The sequence below is a fragment of the Choloepus didactylus genome, chromosome 4 (assembly GCF_015220235.1).
Source record: "Choloepus didactylus isolate mChoDid1 chromosome 4, mChoDid1.pri, whole genome shotgun sequence".
NCBI classification, from domain to species: domain Eukaryota; kingdom Metazoa; phylum Chordata; class Mammalia; order Pilosa; family Megalonychidae; genus Choloepus; species Choloepus didactylus.
The window spans coordinates 59,704,053-59,716,503 of record NC_051310.1 but is presented as its reverse complement, the minus strand read 5'-3'; the positions used below and the strand labels follow the sequence as shown (position 1 = coordinate 59,716,503).

General features: G+C 39.2%; 1 protein-coding gene across 4 annotated transcripts in view; it reads right to left on the bottom strand.

Moving 5' to 3' along the window:
- The window catches only part of FERMT2 (fermitin family member 2), a 129,788-nt gene extending 117,696 nt beyond the window's left edge, over window positions 1-12,092 (bottom strand). For 2 of the 4 annotated variants that reach the window (XM_037832692.1, XM_037832693.1), the window contains exons 1-2: window positions 11,911-12,090; window positions 11,365-11,530 (exon numbers count right to left, since the gene is read on the bottom strand). In XM_037832692.1, the coding sequence (XP_037688620.1) occupies window positions 11,365-11,521 (157 nt within the window). In that variant the 5' untranslated portion in view covers window positions 11,522-11,530; window positions 11,911-12,090. Of the gene's footprint in view, window positions 1-11,364; window positions 11,531-11,910 lie in introns of all 4 variants that reach the window. The other 2 variants (XM_037832691.1, XM_037832694.1) reach the window with 2 other exon arrangements.
- Window positions 12,093-12,451: the final 359 nt, after the last annotated feature.

Sequence of the window (12,451 nt, the reverse complement as noted above, 5' to 3'; positions counted from 1 at the left end):
GACCAAAGATCTCAATATAAAAGAAAGTACCATAAAACTCCTAGAAGATAATGTAGGAAAACATCTTCAAGACCTTGTAATAGGCGGGCACTTCCTAGACTTTACACCCAAAGCACAAGCAACAAAAGAGAAAATAGATAAATGGGAACTCCTCAAGCTTAGAAGTTTCTGCACCTCAAAGGAATTTCTCAAAAAGGTAAAGAGGCAGCCAACTCAATGGTAAAAAATTTTTGGAAACCATGTATCTGACAAAAGACTGATATCTTGCATAAATAAAGAAATCCTACAACTCAATGACAATAGTACAGTCGGCCCAATTATAAAATGGGCAAAAGATATGAAAAGACAGTTCTCTGAAGAGGAAATACAAATGGACAAGAAACACATGAAAAAATGTTCAGCTTCACTAGCTATTAGAGAGATGCAAATTAAGACCACAATGAGATACCATCTCACACCGGTTAGAATGGCTGCCATTAAACAAACAGGAAACTACAAATGCTGGAGGGGATGTGGAGAAATTGGAACTCTTATTCATTGTTGGTGGGACTGTATAATGGTTCAGCCACTCTGGAAGTCAGTCTGGCAGTTCCTTAGAAAACTAGATATAGAGTTACCATTCGACCCAGCGATTGCACTTCTTGGTATATACCCGGAAGATCGGAAAGCAGTGACACGAACAGATATCTGCACGTCAATGTTCATGGCAGCATTATTCACAATTGCCAAGAGATGGAAACAACCCAAATGTCCTTCAACAGATGAGTGGATAAATAAAATGTGGTATATACACACGATGGAATACTACGCGGCAGTAAGAAGGAACGATCTCGTGAAACATATGACAACATGGATGAACCTTGAAGACATAATGCTGAGAGAAATAAGCCAGGCACAAAAAGAGAAATATTATATGTTACCACTAATGTGAACTTTGAAAAATATAAAACAAATGGCTTATAATGTAGAATGTAGGGAAACTAGCAGTAGAGAGCAATTAAGGAAGGGGGAACAATAATCCAAGAAGAACAGATAAGCTATTTAACGTTCTGGGGATGCCCAGGAATGACTATGGTCTGTTAATTTCTGATGGATATAGTAGGAGCAAGTTCACAGAAATGTTGCTATATTAGGTAACTTTCTTGGGGTAAAGTAGGAACATGTTGGAAGTTAAGCAGTTATCTTAGGTTAGTTGTCTTTTTCTTACTCCCTTGTTATGGTCTCTTTAAAATGTTCTTTTATTGTATGTTTGTTTTCTTTTTAACTTTTTTTCATAGAGTTGATTTAAAAAAGAAGGGAAAGTTAAAAAAAAAAAAAAAAAAAACAAGGGAAAAAAAAAGATGCAGTGCCCCCTTGAGGAGCCTGTGGAGAATGCAGGGGTATTCGCCTACCCCACCTCCATGGTTGCTAACATGACCACAGACATAGGGGACTGGTGGTTTGATGGGTTGAGCCCTCTACCACAGGTTTTACCCTTGGGAAGACGGTTGCTGCAAAGGAGAGGCTAGGCCTCCCTATGGTTGTGCCTAAGAGCCTCCTCCCGAATGCCTCTTTGTTGCTCAGATGTGGCCCTCTCTCTCTAGCTAAGCCAACTTGAAAGGTGAAATCACTGCCCTCCCCCCTACGTGGGATCAGACACCCAGGGGAGTGAATCTCCCTGGCAACGTGGAATATGACTCCCGGGGAGGAATGTAGACCCGGCATCGTGGGACGGAGAACATCTTCTTGACCAAAAGGGGGATGTGAAAGGAAATGAAATAAGCTTCAGTGGCAGAGAGAATCCAAAAGGAGCCAAGAGGTCACTCTGGTGGGCACTCTTACGCACACTTTAGACAACCCTTTTTACGTTCTAAAGAATTGGGGTAGCTGGTGGTGGATACCTGAAACTATCAAACTACAACCCAGAACCCATGAATCTCGAAGACAGTTGTATAAAAACGTAGCTTATGAGGGGTGACAAGGGGATTGGGAAAGCCATAAAGACCACACTCCACTTTGTCTAGTTTATGGATGGATGAGTAGAAAAATAGGGGAAGGAAACAAACAGACAAAGTTACCCAGTGTTCTTTTTTACTTCAATTGCTCTTTTTCACTCTAACTATTATTCTTGTTATTCTTGTGTGTGTGCTAATGAAGGTGTCAGGGATTCATTTGGGTGATGAATGTACAACTATGTAATGGTACAGTGAACAATCGAATGTACAATTTGTTTTGTATGACTGCATGGTATATGAATATCTCTCAATAAAATGAAGATTAAAAAAAAAAAAAAAAAAAGACATAATGCTGAGCAAAATAAGCCAGGCACAAAAAGAGAGATATTGTGTTACCACTAATGTGAATTCTGTGAAAAATGTACAAGGTTTTATACTGTAGAATGTAGGGGACCTAGAGATACCAATTAGTGGACGGGGAATGATAATCTAATAAGAACAGATAAACTATGGAGGGTAATCTCAATGTTATGGGAATGCTCAGGAATGATTATGGTTTGTAAACTTTCTTGGATATAGTAAGATCATGTTGGAAGCAATAGAGTTATTTTAGGTTTTTTTTTTCTTCTCTTATTCCTTTGTTTTCTTAGGGGTTGTTAATTTTCTTGGGGTATGGTAGGAACATGTTGGAAGCAATGTAGTTATTTTAGATTATTTGTTTTTCTTACTCCTCTCTTTGGACATGGTTTATTAATTTTCTTGGGGTATGGTAGGAACATATTGGAAGCAAAGTAGTTATTTTAGGTTATTTGTTTTCCTTAATCCATTGCTTTGTTTGAAATGTTGTGGGGTTTTTTTGGTTGTTGTTTGTTTTTAATTTTTTGATAAACAAAGTTAAAAAATTGAAAAAAAATCAGTAGAAAAATGTGAGTAAAAGCTAAATGACAAATAGGGTGGGATGGGGGGATGGTTTGGGTATTCTCTTTTCACTTTTATTTTTTATTCTTATTCTGATTCTTTCTGATGTAAGGAAAATGTTCAGAAATAGATTGTGGTGATGAACGCATAACTATATGATCATAATGTGAACAGCTGATTGTATACCATGGATGACTGTATGGTTTGTGAATATATTTCAATAAAACTGAATTAAAAAAAAAATGATCATGGTGATGAATACACAAATACGTGACAATACTGTGAACCACTGATTGTTTACTTTGGATGACTTGTATGGGTGTGAATATATCTCAATAAAAAATACATTAAAAAAATAAAAAAAAATACCAGTTATAACTATGTGACCAGTTGCAGAGACAAAGACTATAATTGTTATCAGTATATATTCCTTATTTTGCTATCAATATGTTTGACTATATATATCTTTGTTTTCTTTAAGATGGGATTTACATCTACAATAGATTGACTGCACCTACAATCAACACAGGAGATTGCCCTCAGCAGTGTGGGGCATCTCCTCATCCTATCAGGTAGGGGTCTTAAAAGCCAGAACTAAGGACTTCAGAGGTCAGAATAGGAATCTGAACTCAATTTCAGCATTGGTGCTTCCCAGAATTTCACCAAAATGAAGAAGTTCTGCTCTGTGAAAGAAACTGTTAAAGATAAAACTTTAAGTCATAAGCTGGGAGGAAGTATTTCTAAAACATGTATCTGAAAAAAGATTTGTACCTAGAGTATATGAATAACTCTTAAAACGCGACAAGAATTCAAAGGTTTTTTTTTGTTTGTTTTGTTTTTTTAATGGGGAAAAGATTTGAATGTACTTCACCAAAGAAGATGTACAGATGGCAAAAAAAAAAAAAAAAAAAAAAAAGCACCTAAGATCACCAACATCATTAGTCATCAGGGAAATGCAAATTAAAACCAGAGTGAGATATCACTATATTCTTAATTAGAGTGGCTAACAACAAAACACACATACACAGTAAAACAATCTGACAATATCAAGTGCTGGGAAGGACTCAGAGCATCTGGAACTCATACAATGTTAATAGGAATACAAAATGATGCAGCACTTTGGAAAAGTTTGGCAGTTATTTTTAATTTAAGCATATACTTAGGATACCACCCAGTAATCTTACGCCTAGGTAGTTATCCAAGAGAAATGAAAACATATGCAAAAGAAACAAAAACCTATTTGAATGTTTACAGGAGCCTTATTCATAAGCTCCCAAAACTGGAAAACCCAAATGTCCCTCAACTGGTGAATGGATAAACTATGGTACACATCCATACAATGGCTCAGCAATAAAAAAAACTACTGATACACATAAGAACAGGATTCAATCTCAAATGTATTAAGTTAAGTGAAAGAAACCAAACTTAAAAGCTACATACTGCATGGTTCCATTTATAGGTCACTCTAGAAAAGGCAAAACTATAAGAACAGAAAACATACCAGTGGTTTCAGGAGCTGTGGTTAAGAGGAGGGGTTTATTACAGAGGAGTACAAGGAAACTTTCTGGGGGGTTGGAAAGGTTCTATATCTTGTTTGTGGTAATGTTTACAAGACTACATGTTTGTGAAAACTCAGAACATTATATTTAAAAGGGTGAATTTCATTGCATGTAAATTATACCTCAGAAAGCCTGACATTAAGGAAAAAAATTTAAAAAATAACAATTATGCAATAAGTGCAATTAATTTAAGAATAAATTATAATGGATATGAATTTTTAACTAGAAATTCCAAGTGTACAAATGTCACACCTCTTAATTTAAAAAAAAATTTCAATATCAAATACTTCTTCAGAGTATTTGTTTACCTCACACAGGGCATATACCACATTTTTTATGTACACCATGGCTTCAGCATTCTTAATATCATACACATTACATTTGCTTTTTTCTGAAAACACTTCCTCTCAGTTTTTAAATGGGCCCCATGTTTTCAAGTGTCAATAAACAATTTTACATCCTTTCTTATATCAATTTTAAAAATTGCTCTTATAAAATATATTAAGTAGAGAAATAATTTACTTCTGAAACCTTTATGGTTAGAAATATTTCAAATCCCTGGAATACCATCATCCACTTAGTGGCCCACTGCATTTCAGAAATCTCGAGAAAACAGTAAGCAGCTCTTTGTTACACTACAGAAGCAGGTATGTTTGGAAGTAGGGGAGGTAGGTTGGAGTTATTTTTTGTGTTTATGGGGTGTGAACACAAAGCAGTCCCAAACTAAATTTCTTTTGAGGATTATAATTCCCTACTATTAAAGCTGAAGCCTGTTAAATTTAAATATTCTATATTACACTTTAATCACCCTTCCTTTTTTTATTCTGTTCAGTATACTCAGACACTTCCAGTGCCACTGAGAAAACAGTCACACATTTGTATAGCACTAATAATTTATATAAAGCATTTTCATAATATAAACAAATGTATTCTCAGTTAACTCCCACCAAACCTATGAGAAAGTTGTTTGTTTTTTAAATCTCCATTTTATAAAAGTCAAAACATGTTCAGTAGGTTGAATTAGTTGTCCAAAAATCACACAAACAATTAGAGGGCAAGGCCAGAATTTGAATTCAGATCTTCTGATGTCAACTAATCACATGTCTCTTACTAACCTATGTATCCATTATTACCACCTAGTCTGAAGACAGCTGACATTATGGGACATATACATTCAATAATGCCTGAAATATTTTCACTAGCTTATCTAATAGTAAGACAAAAAGAAAATTGAACTTTAAAGATAAAGCATATGAAAAAGAACCTATAAAAATACCATTCATACGTGAAATTTGTACTGCTGAAGACACTTACAATTTAAAAAAGTTAGACAATACCTAGAAAGACAATAAAGAATGAAGAACTAGGTGGCCATAAAGTCTGGAAACATATTTTTTTTTTACATGTATCTTAACATAAAACCAATAAACAACTCTATTATATTCTCTATTATGGTTCCAGAGTTGGTGTCCATCCTGTAAGCTAAAGGAGACTAAAGCGAGATCATGGATGGAAAAAGCAAAGGCCATTATTGGGACAAATGGCAAAATCTGAAGACAGATAATGTTTTGGTGTGCTAAAGCTGCCGGAATGCAATACACCAGAAAAGGGTTGGCTTTTTCAATGGGGTTTTATTAGGTTACACATTTACAGTTCTAAGGCCACGAAAATGTCCAAATTAAGGCATCAAGAGGAAGACACTTTCCTTGAGGAAAGGCTGCTGGTGTCCGGGGTTCCTCCAGTTACATGGGAAGGCACCTGGTGACGCTGGCTGGTTCTGGTCTCAATGGCTGTCTCCAAATGTCTCTGGGCGTTTCATTAGCTTCTCTGAGCTCTCTGAGTTTCATCTGTCCTTTATCTTCTCATAGAGGACTCCAGTAAAGGATTAAGACCCACCTTCAATTGGGTGGGTCACATCTCCATGGAAACAGGCTAAGCAAAAAGTCCAACAGGTGTGCATCCACAGGGATGGATTAAAAGAACACAGACTTTTCTGGGATATACAACAGATTCAAACCAGCACAGATACATATTAGACAACAGTATTGAATCTGTTAAAATTCCTGAATTTTATAACTGTAAAGCAATTATGTAAGAGAAGGTCCTTGTTCTTAAGGATATAAGTATTTAGGGATGATGGGTTATGTCTGCAACATACTCAAATGGTTCAAAAATTATGTGTATATAGAGAGAAATCAAATGGTGAAGTAGATAAAGATAACTGCTAACTGTAGTATTTTTTCAATTCTTGTAAGTTTGAGATTTTCAAAAACAGATGAAGAAAAAGGTAAAACTAAATATTTTCTATCAATTTTCTTCAATAGCTATTAGACATTTCCAATGAGGTCCTTGATAAGTGTGATGGTTAACTAATGTTTCAACTTGGCCAGGTTACGGTGTTCAGATGTTTGGTCAGGCAGACACTGGCATGATTGTTACTGTGAGGTTATTTTTGTGGATTTAAATCATCCTTAGGTTGATGGTATCTACGGCTGATTACATCTACAATCAGCTGAAGAGACCGCTTTCTACAATGTGAGAAGTCTCACCCAATAAGCTGAAGGCCTTAAAAGGAGAAATGATGATGTCAGCAGTCAGAAGAGAGAATTTCCATCTCTACTTTAGCCAGCCAGATTCTCCTGGGGAATTCATTGAAAACCTTCATTGGAGTTCCCAGCACATGGTCTGCCCTATGGATTTCGGACACAGGTCTAAGATTTGTTTCCAATATAAAATGAAATAAAAATTAAAAATTCTAACCAAAGCCTTCAATCTGGATTTTTAAAAAATAAAGAAGTGAAAATTTTTCATCTTAAGAATGAGATTTAACAGGATTTGCTCTTGGGAAGACTGTTGCTGCAAGGGAGAGGCTAGGCCTCCCTATAATTGTGCCTAAGAGGCTCCTCCCGAATGCCTCTTTGTTGCTTAGATGTGGCCCTTTCTCTCTAGCTAAGCCAACTTGGCAGGTGAAATCACTGCCCTCCCCCCTATGTGGGATCAGACACCCAGGGGAGTGAATCTCCCTGGCAACACGGAATATGACTCGTGGGGAGGAATGTAGACCTGGTATCGTGGGATGGAGAACATCTGCTTGACCAAAAGGGGGATGTGAATGGAAATGAAATAAACTTCAGTGGCAGAGAGATTCCAAAAGGAGCCGAGAGGTCCTGCTGGTGGGCACTCTTACACACAATACAGACAACCCTTTTTAGGTTCTAAAGAATTGGGGTAGCTGGTGGTAGATACCTGAAACTATCAAACTACAACCCAGAACCCATGAATCTTGAAGACAATTGTATAAAAATGTAGCTTATGAGGGGTGACAATGGGATTGGGAAAGCCATAAGGACCACACTCCCCTTTGTCTAGTTTATGGATGGAAGAATAGAAAAATAGGGGAAGGAAACAAACAAACAAACAAACAGACAAAGGCACCCAGTGTTCTTTTTTACTTTAATTGCTCTTTTTCACTTTAATTATTATTCTTGTTATTTTTGTATGTGTGGTAATGAAGGTGTCAGAGATTGATTTTGGTGATGAATGTACAACTATGTAATGGTACTGTGAACAACTGAATGTACGATTTGTTTTGTATGACTGCGTGGTATGTGAATATATCTCAATAAAATGAATATTAAAAAAAAAAGAAGGAGGTTTAAACATTGAGGGAATTGATGTTGCAATAACTTGTCTAGCTTCAGCCTAGACTAAGTCATAAATGCAAGTTTCCTTCTATTCTGTCATGTCAGGATACAATTTCCTAAAGCCTATGTGTTCATGACATACGTTATTTTCTTTTAAAAGATTAATATAAAATGACAATTTTGTTTTATATTAACATTTGAAGGGGACCTTGCAGATCTTTGAGTTAAAGTTATAAATCTTAAAATCATGTTTTAATAGCCTTAACAGAAATGTAAAAATTCTTTATAAAATCCTAACTAAATACAAAGATACTGCTGACACATAATAAAGAAGCATTATTTACTTTTTTTGGCTAGCTTAATTAAAGTGTCTCAGTCTAGGAGGGATATTGTATCTTCAAAATAAGGCTGACCCTCAAGGTCCAAACCAGAGTTGTCACAACCTTTTTTTTAAAATTACCTTTTTGAGAATTCAATAAAAGTTAGGAAGCCTCTTTCAGAAAGTGCCACAAGTGCACACACAAGCAAAATTTTAATACAATGTTTATCATCATGAGAACTATCAACCCCAGGGAAATAACTGCTCCCACTGAACATTATATGGGAAAATGGGCTTAAAGCATACACATTTGTGACAAGTATTGTTTGAGGAGCACTATGTACACAATCTACTCTGAAATGTTAAGATAGACAATGGACAGATAGAATGACATCATGGCTAATGTGGCAAAATGTTAATAGATGATTGATCTGGGAACCTGGGTGGGAGATACATTGGTGTTCTCTATGCGTTTTATATTATTTTACAACTGCCCTGTAAATTTGAAGTTATTTCAAAGTACAAAAGCAAAAAAAAAAGTAATAATATTTGATAATCATATACCCAATGAGAAAAAGCATATCAGATATTCAGTTTTTAAGGCGTGTAGTTTGAAGACGTAGGTGAAAGCTGCAGTTCCTTCTGTCGTAACTGTCCCCCACCCTTAGTAGCCTGGTTCTGCTAACTGTCCATTACTGTTTTTGCAATCTCCCAAGATACCAGAGCTTCCCATCCCTACTATGTTCTTTACTTCTTATAATCTAGAACCTGCAAGGTGCTCTGATTTACTTTAGCCACTGCTGACAAACAGCCATTCAGTCTGCTCTTTAATACCTTAAATGACACAACTCAAAGCTTCAGAAAGCAGGTCATTCCAGTATTAGGCAACTCTTAAGAATTACAAAATTCTTTTCTAACTTGACTAACCTAGTTTGTCTTAAAATGCTGCCCTACCGAATTTCTCCTCTCTTTAACTGCCAATAGGGAACAAAACAGTGTACCATTCAAAGTATCTAATCCTAAAACCAAGAGAAAAAAATCATTCAGCTCTACTTTCACAAAAACAGGAAAGTGTTTTTCCTGAAAAGCACTTTCTATATGGAACTCAAAATACAAGATCAGTACCAACCCAATTCAAGAAAGATGCAAGGTTTCCACATGTACATTTCCTACCTTGTTGGGCCTCTCTTCACTGCATAGAAAATTAAAAATGCATTAGCATTCAAAAATTAAGATTATAATCACTTAAGTTAACATCAATTCTGCCTGTAAATAGTTAATTCTCCTTCTTACTATTTATGCCTGTGATTATGTAATAAACAGTTCTAATCGATGCAATATAAATATATTAGAAGTCATTTACTCATTAGAGAAAGCCTGGCTTTTGAGAACAAGTTGTGTCACCTTCAACAGCTCCTTTTTTGCGAAATAAAAAAATACCTCCTGTTGAAACCAGCCTATTAAATAAGGCCCACTTAAATATAAAGCAACCTTTGATGCAAAAGCTTGTTTCCTTTGAAAACAAACAGAAATATCAATTACATTTGATATTTTCTTCCTTAAATAATCCTACACCAGTGCTGGATCAAAAAAAAGGTCCCTATTTTGTGAAGTGATTCATCTGATCAAAGTAGGTATGAACAATGTTAACCAACAGTTAATTGGTTGAACAAGATAGTAAAATCTAATTTCCAATAGGCGACCCAGGGGGCTCTCCTTCCTGGGCTGTCTCAGGGAGCCAAACAATGCACAGTCCTAAGAAGAAGGCTACCTTGTAAGGAGCTTCTCTTTGGTCCTTCAATAACTAAGCTTCCTGCAGGGGTGCAAAGCAGGTCCACCTAAATGAATTCTGCTTTATTTTGCAAACCGCATCAGAGTGCTATCTCAGTAAGCCTACATTATAGGTACACAATAATCCCTTGATAAGAAATGCACTTTCTGATAAATAAACACTCCTCTCCTTTTCCATAGTGACCTGAAGAATGAATGCTGTTTAAAAACAAATACAAACCAGCTGAAGACAATGCCGAGCATATCACCCTTTTACAACTGCATTATATACAAAAAGGCACATTAAAGCTCAGGCAGTCCTCCCGTCTTTTACAATAGAATAATTATTTCTCATATAATAAACTCATCTACCGAATCTTTTTAGTTGATTCTTACAGCTGAAAATGGTTTTGTCCATCACAAACAAAATGGGTAGTGCAAAACTTTCTTGCACTTCATATTGTAGGATTCTCTATTATTGAAAGCTAAGAATCAAACCACTGTATATCTGTACCCAGACAAATATTGTCAACTTAGAATTAATTTAAGAAAGTCTGCTTTTTGATACAATGTTCTTTCACCAGCTTGTTATTAACATAAAATTGGACGCCCTAAAGATACTTCAAGCATGGACTACAGATACCAAGTTTGTCAAACACTGCCCCACCCCTTGTAAGGGTGGGTGACTGGAATATTTTCATATACTCCATCACGTAGTACTACAGCTGTATAAATTTCATACTGGCGCCAGAAGCTGCACATTTTCAAGTCAAGTTTCTCCTTAAATAGACTTTACAACATTCTCAATATAAAACGTCACCAACATTCAGGTACCCTGAAGATAACCAAGCCCCTTAATATCACCCTCTCAACAGTCACCCTCTCAACATTCACTTGCACAACTTTTCTCATTTCTTTTAATGAGAAGCCGCTAAATGTAAAGTGTTATGAAGTTTCCCCTGTTAACTACGCAATTAAGTTTATAATTCGGAGAGTGGAATCATTACGTTATGAAAATTTCACAGAGTAACAAAACAAACAAGATGCAAAGGGGGAAAGTTCTATTTGCCTCAATACCGAAAGACATTTCTTGAAGTATTCGCTGGACGCCAAGATCTCCAAATTCACCCCTCCCCCCGCCGTCTCTTTCCTCTCCCGCCCCCCACCCAGCCCTCAGCCTTGGGAAGTCACTACTCTGACGCAGCTGCGATGCTACTCACCGAGTTTTTCCACCAACTTGAGCATCACCCCTCCAATATGCACCTCCCCGGTCACTCTCAGGGTGACATCGCGATTCAGGTCGGTCACATGGACCATCAGTTCCCACGTCCCATCCGCATAGCAGCCATCTGGCATCCTTATCCCGTCCAGAGCCATGGCTCCTTCCTGCGAGCGCGGAGGAAATGGCTCTCGTTAGCGTCACTCCTCCAAAGGAAGGCAAATCCCACCGAATTCGCAGAGTCAGCCGCGGGATGGGAAAAGGTAGAGGGCCTGAAGGTTTCCGCGCAAACGCGGGAGACAAGCAGCGGCCAGACCCGGCTGAGGACAGGACTTTGCACCCCGCACCCCGCACCCCTTCCCCGCGGCGGCCCCGGCCCCAGCCCCGGCCCCGCCCGCCCCGCGCAGTCACCGCTTAGCGGACCGCGGCGGGCTTCACCTGCCAGCCCGCGGTCGCACCCGGCCCGGGGAGACGCCGCTCGCAAGCCCAACATTCCTGTTCTCCACCCGCGCCCCTTCAGATGCCACCCGGGATCCCGGCCCCTCACCAAGCGCTCCTCGCGCTCCCGGCCTGGGACTCGCGCGGCAACAGGCGCGAGGGCGACGGTGTCCGCTACCCACTTCCAGCCCGGGATAGCGCTGCCTCCCGGCCGGAGCTGCTAATGGAGTCCAGTCGTCGCGGCCCCTCGCCTCGCTCGCCGCGCTCCACCCCTCTCTTCCCGCCCCCTCAGCCGGAGTCCGGTTCGGGCTGGGCGCGCCTAGTCCCTCCTCCTCCGCCCCGCAGGGCCGTCCGGAGCGGGTCCAGCGAGCCCCGGCCCCTCTCCCCACCCTCCCCCGCGGCGGCGCTCCCGGGAGGGGGCCGCGCGGACTCGGGGCTTGGGGGCGGGGCGGCCGGCGCGGCGGGGGTGGGAGCTGCGCGGGGTAGGCGGGGGGCGCCGGCTACAGCAGCAATCTCAGCCTGGCGGAGCCGCTGCCCTTTTATGGAAATGAAGGACCCGGCGCAGGGATTGAATCCAACATCCGGGCTCTCGGCAGCGGGACCTGAGGAGGGGGAGCGAGAGGAGCGAGGGGAGTGCGGGTGGGTTCCTG